We start from the raw sequence: 6,667 nt of genomic DNA, 5'->3' as shown, positions 1-6,667 counted from the left end.
ACTTAAGAAGATTTTATTTAAATGCTACAAAATAAAACCACATTTAATTTATGAACTTAAGTATTTACTTTACTCACTCTTAAAGTAACCTTTTTTTACTACCACCAAAACTCCAGAACAAGTATTGCTACTACCGCCATGTACTAATAGCCTAACATACTGTGGGACGGGTCATTATTGCTTGGGATAATGACCCTTCCCAAACCCCAATGGCCAGAGGCAAAGGGGTGGGTCATTATACTGTGATAATGACCCCTCTCTAAGGCTATATTACTCTAGAACGTGCTCTGTTGCTTTCCAAAACTAGGTTGCACTCCATTCATACACAAAATAAAACACTTATTTCAGCAAGAATTATTTGGACCCTCAGTAGAACATTATCCCCTAAAGATCAAATAATGTAATTTTATTTAAAGGACCCAGCATGATAGTTCAAAAGTGGAGGAAATGTGGCAGTCTAGCAAAACACAAATAATATTGCAACATCTGTATTTGTGGACAAAGCAACCTTGCAATGCCTTTGTTGGTACGTGGTGCTATATAAAAACCTCAATATTACAGGAACAAATTGAGGAAAAATAAACAAGATACAGAAAAAAAAATACTCAACCCACCAATAGTAACGACTAGAAACTCACCAGTTGGTGGAGCTAGAAATGAAGGCAGATGTGAAGAGCAGACACATTGATATTGGTGTAGAGCAAGGGATATCTGAACACCATCAAATATGTGTAAACTAATACAAGTTGTTTGCAATCCTTAACTTTACATGTGTGCATATAAATAATCAAGAGTACCATTTGACCCGAATGGATAGCAGAAATACAAGAACACCTGGTCGCTAAATGACAATGAACATGTCTTCCATCTCAAAAAATCGGAGCATAGTTGAACAGGGGCTTCCAGTTTCATATTGGGTGCTCAGTCTTGACAGGGACAAGAATTACAGGTAACAGGTGTTTACAATTTCTTTATTGAAATGCAGAAATGCCAGGAGTGGTCTTTTTGTTTGGAAAATTGTCAACCACTGTAGCTTGTTTAAGAAGTGCTTGTTATGGGCATTGCAATAATCTATACAGCTGAAAACTTATTCTTCAATATTACATTAACAGGCTTCATGTTTGTAAGCACAACCATTCTACACATTCTCCAGTGGAACCACACACACACACCTGTGAAACCAAATACAATTGTCTTTCTTATTCACTCTGTACAATGATGACGTTTAAGTAGTAACTTTTTTTCTGAACATAAATACACTTTATGAAGTAAATGGAGACAGCAAATTGCAATACATATGCAAAGCTGTTACATCAGTTTAAAAACAAAGGACAAGGATTTAGAAGAATAGGTAAGTGCCAGACTCCCCTTGAAGTTAACCATATGCCAGATAATTTCTGTGACCTTCATGCAACTGCAAAAAGCACAGCCTACTGTTTGTGTAATAAGGGAAATCTCCCATGCAATACTAAGACCCAGAAAACACTTTTTACAGACACTTTGCAGGGCATCTAGGAGCCACAGACTCAAGTCATATCTGATACTGAGCATATAAATAGATGCAATTAAGACCAATTGTCTATGCTTTAAGCAGGACTACAGGTAAGCTTACATTAGAGACAACAGAAAGGAATTCTGTACACCTGATCTTCATCAAGGCTATTCCAATTAAATGCCAAGCTTTGCCATTGTTTCGCAGATGGACCAAACTATGTAGAACCTAAAGGGGTGACGTGAAGACAGTCCATTCAAATGTGCTGCTTGGTGTATAATTGGTGCTACTAAAAACCAATGTTGGCACATTTGAGCTTATAAAAGTGAAAGGTGTATTGTTATTAGTTATCTGCTAGAAGGACAACTCTTCCATGTAAGGTACCAGCTCTTAAAGAGGTTGGTTAACACAGGTTTAACATATTGCAACAATTCCTGAGAGTCTCAAGGTCAGCTAATTAAAGTTCTAGTGTTGGTATGGATTCATGCATCTTCTTGCCAGGAAGTAATGCTCAATTTGAAAACTAGCTATTTTCCCCCCAACCTATGGACACATGAGTTGGTAAAAAAATGATTATATAAAAATCAGCCGATAGGACTCTTGGGTTCTCTGCTCTGTGACTAATTTTAAGGGGGCTTGCAGTTTTTGTCACATGCTTACACAATTTACAATTTTAATCTTAAATGTTGAAAAAGAGCTGAATGGGTTTGGAGATCAAAAGTTAGTCTTGAAGATGGCCTAGCTGACTCCTCAGTGATGTAGGTTGTGATCATGGTAGTATTTGCCAATCGACGATGTTGCCTGCTGGCCACGCACGTGGCTGTGCTGCCCAAATACAGAACATAAACCCAAAGGATTCTCAATGTTTCACCTTGAAACTGCCTTACTGTTGCACAGAACCTATAACCCCATGTTTGAATGGTTTACTTTGCAGATCATAGTCATGGATTCCACCAGTAAAGTAATGGTTTTACTATTAAACCTGTTTTTCAGGCTACCCAAGCCCCACAATGCAATCTCGGTTCATTGGATAACAATAAGAGATGGAAGCTGCAGTAAAACTGTGATTCAAGCGTGCATAGCACAACACAACACACAGCATTACTTCGTAGTCCTATTTAGGGTTTGCCAGTACTTCATAAGTATGTTTGCATTTCCATTCTGAGCTCTAGTAGTGGAATGCTCAGATTTTTCTTGTTCTGTTTCCTCCGTAATGTTACAATATGAGCAGCACAGACACCCAGTGAAAATGCAGTGTGGATCCTTTGCTTTCACCAGCAACTACTTCACGGTAGCACTGCACAGAATAAAACCATGACAAAAGAAGCACATCATTCTTAAAAGCAAGAATAAGAATGGCCGAAGCTTGATTCTGGAAATTCAAAAATATCTTTGCTAAATGATACGGATATATAAAGCTGCTCAGGAAATATATCTTACACAACTGCAGTGATTGCATATTACCATATATGTTCTTTCTAGCCGCCGTACATTATCACATTGAGTAAGTCGTGTACACCTATTAGAAAGTTCTTGTCTGAAATGTTCCATGCAGTTTGTAACTGGGAATTATGCGAAACATGCAATAGTGCTGCACGTGCCATGGAACTACTGCATTTTTGCAAAATGATGTTACATGGGAAAAAAATAAACCTAAGGCAGAACAGTACACATGTATGCTATTAAAATGAATACTCAACAATAGTGCACTTCAAACTGGAAATGTTCTACACTTTCTTCACCATAAAACTCATGTCAAGTTTGCAAAAACAAGCTGGTTCATGAAAGGATAACACATTTGCACACTGTTAGATTTCACTTGCATCGGGCATCTTAACCTTTTGCACACTACTTCCTGCTACTGTTGCATTCGGCCAATAGCAGGTGGCGTTAGTCTGCTGGATCCCAGAGTCTTTTCGAAAGCAGAAGGATCCTGCAGCATCCAATAACCTTACACTGCTGTCCCTCAGTTCTTAAATGCTCCACATTTGCTGGCTTTTGAGATGAATTCCTTTAAGAGAGGTCCATCCATTTGCCAAAAAGCTGCCGTCTGGGTGACTTCAGTCAAATGATTGACGCAAAACTTGAAGCAGAATTCTTCTAAATCCTAAATCAAAAAACAAAAGAATCCTTTCTTATTAGGATTGAACTCTCACTCTTGGACAAATGGTCTAAATACTGCACAATGGTGAACATTACTGCAAGAGGTACGAACTAAAACATTGTGATACACTGGTTTGGGGTCACACAATGGTTTACTGCTCAAAACGTCTCTGCCAATGGTGAAGATGCTTCCAGACCTTACAAGGACTGTCACAGAGATAGTCTGTAGAGGTGTATTTGTTAAACTCAGAAGAGAAGGAAATAAATGCGGCACAACTCAAGTGAAACTTAATTGCAGTTTGGTGTCATAAAAACAAAAAAAATAACGAACACAGATGGGTAACACAAATAGGCAAAGATGGGAGTAAGTAGGACGTTTATGCACAAGGTGAGGTATTGGGGATCTGTGGAGGAGAGGAGACATCTCACCTGTGCAATGGAAAGCATTAGGGAAAAAACAAATTCCCCCGACCCGAAGACACGAGTTGGTAAAAAAAAAAAAAAAGGTAATAAAAAAAAGTTTAAAAAATATATATATATGATAGTAGTTAAGGTGATTGCCTAGATCCATGGAAAATCCGAAAAATCTATTGCTAATAACTTTTGATTTGCATGAGGTATTAGACTGATATTTTCCAAACAAAATGTTTGTTACACCCCCCCACGCCCCAGACTAGAAATCTTGGGAAAGATGGTATACGAAATTAAAAGGTTATTAAGAAAGCAAAATAACGTTGTTTTCAGACTACTCCCATTCATTTTCCCATAGAGAAAAAGTCCACATTTTATCAAGCCGAAGCGCAAACAACCACTGGATGGAATTGGACCAAACAAGAAACAACTTGGGCATGCAGCGTTGACTTAATTTCCGGGACAGGAAATTATCAGGGGAATCTCACCTTATTATTCTAAGGATCCCATGCGTTATGAACCCTTATTTTGAGTGATTGTGGGTCTCCTACGCTGCCTTCGAAGGAGAGTTTGAGCTGACGGACCTGATCGCAAGATGGGACCGGGCGTGGGATGGAGAGGGAGCGGACGCACTCCAACACAAGATTTTGCACTCCAACACATGCTTGCTGTTATCAACATCAGCCTGAAGTGGCTCGATCGGCGGACTGGCTTGTGTGGTGGTAGCAGAGAGAGCAGTGACTTACTCTGGTGGAAATAATCCTCCTCGGTGGAGGACCGAGGAGAGCTGCGAGGAATCCACTACAGACGTCATGGAGAGGTGAAGTTTACAAAGTTGCAGTTGGTGCAGAAAACTGCTTGTTCTCCATTCTGCACGGGTGAGGCGAGCAACCCTCCGACCACAGAACAAGTGTGAGTTGGGGAATCATGGTGCCTACATGCCACGGAGTACACTACTTGCACAGAGTTTGTCCTCTTCTTGCCCAAGGAGTGGAGAACCCAGGCGGAAGTTGAGGGGGAACACCCAGGATAGGAGAGTTGGGCAACACTCTCCCTGCCGAGGAAAGAAAGCCAAGGAAGCAAGTAGAATTCACCTGGAATTCATTTGGCAAATCACTCTAGAAGCAAGCATTGGTCACCAAAGGGAGGGTACTCTGGTATATAAAGAGTTGAAGGGAAAATAAAAAGGGGTCCCCGCTACTTTTAAAGTTGTCAAAATGGCAAAGGCACCTGCAAAGCAGAAGGGCTCCCTCTCTGGGGATATTACAAACTTATTGCAAGCTCAGGAAGGCAGAAAGAAAGTTCAGCAGCAGACAACAGCACAGATTCACTCCCTCCGAAATGAAGCCGATCCGCCAGATGATGTTCCGATTACGAGGTCCAATTTGCAGTTATTGGTAGCGGAGATTAAGAAGGAGAATAAAGATAGCACTTCTAACCTGACGAGGTCTACAGCAGAATTGGACAAACATGTATTAGCGGCAGAAAGGAGGTAGGAGCATGTGGAAACTTCCATTTGTGATCAAGCGCAAATGGCAGAAAAGCTGCAGGGACTGGAACAGCAATTAGATTATGCTCCAACGAAGCAGGAAGATACCGAAAATTGACTGAGGCGGAATGATATCAGCTTGAGGGGTATCCCCCACAGCAGATAGGGATCTGGTTGAATATGTCACAGCATTGTTTCGGCATCTGAGTGTGCCTGATGACTTAGAAATTGTGCTGGATAGGATACATCGGCGGTATTCAACTCGTCAACCAAACAGAAACTTAACTCCAGATATCCTGACCCAGGTTCACCTGATCCAACTCGAGGAGAAGATTATGATGGCAGCAAAGAAGCATAAGGAGATACATTTTAGAGAAGCTTCAGTTCTGGTATTTCAAGATTTGGTGCAGGCTACGTTACAGAAGAGGAAAGCCGGCTAAGAGAAAAAGATATTAGATATACATGGGCTTTTCGCTGTAAATTGGTATTTGAATATGGGGGGAAATCCTATGGAATTATGAAATAAGAGGAAGGAACAAGTTACGTACCTGTAACTATTGTTCTCCAGCATGGGTCTGGCATGGATTCACATACTCATGAATATTCCCCGTCAACAGGCTGGGAATCCTCAGTAAAAGAAGAACAAGTTACTCTCTTACCTGGTAACATTCTTTCGATGGGATGGTCCGACGACGTATTCCATCTATGATATCTATGACAGTAATCACCACAGCTGTGCTGCTTTGGAAAATTTTCGGCGTCTGCGTCGATGACGTCGATGCACCGTCCTCGAGGACCTCCTCCGACGGCCGACGTCACCCGATGTGATAAGTAGGACGCACAACGCCCGTAGCCTCAGTTGTAGTTTTTTCCCAGAACGTGTGCCACCAGTCTTCTGCCAGTCTGACACACAAAGCCTTGCAGAAATGTAAGCTGCAATCGCATAAGAAATTCTGTAGCGGGGAAGGTAGGGAGGGAGCGATCTGGAATACGTCGTCGGACCATCCCATCGAAAGAACGTTACCAGGTAAGAAAGTAACTTGTTCTTCGAGGGGATTGGGTCCTCCGACGTATTCCATATCTATGACAGACTCCCAAAGCAGTACCAATGCAAGGAGGTGGGAAAAGAATTTAGAAAACAGAAATTTAGCATGCCCAATCAAATTGCGGGG

General features: G+C 41.2%; 1 protein-coding gene across 5 annotated transcripts in view; it reads right to left on the bottom strand.

Annotated features, from left to right (window-relative positions):
- Window positions 1-955: 955 nt before the first annotated feature.
- Window positions 956-6,667, bottom strand: part of RCBTB1 (RCC1 and BTB domain containing protein 1) — a 765,714-nt gene continuing 760,002 nt past the window's right edge. For all 5 annotated transcript variants that reach the window (XM_069640792.1, XM_069640789.1, XM_069640793.1 and 2 more), the window contains one exon: window positions 956-3,599. Coding sequence is in view for 4 of the 5 variants with exons in the window: in XM_069640789.1 (XP_069496890.1) it covers window positions 3,459-3,599 (141 nt within the window). In the remaining variant the exon portion in view is untranslated. The remainder of the gene's footprint in view (window positions 3,600-6,667) is intronic.

Source organism: Ambystoma mexicanum, chromosome 7q (genome assembly GCF_040938575.1).
Source record: "Ambystoma mexicanum isolate Mex_15411 chromosome 7q, UKY_AmexF1_1, whole genome shotgun sequence".
Classification (NCBI taxonomy): Eukaryota; Metazoa; Chordata; class Amphibia; order Caudata; family Ambystomatidae; genus Ambystoma; species Ambystoma mexicanum.
This window is presented reverse-complemented; position numbering and strand designations above follow the sequence as displayed.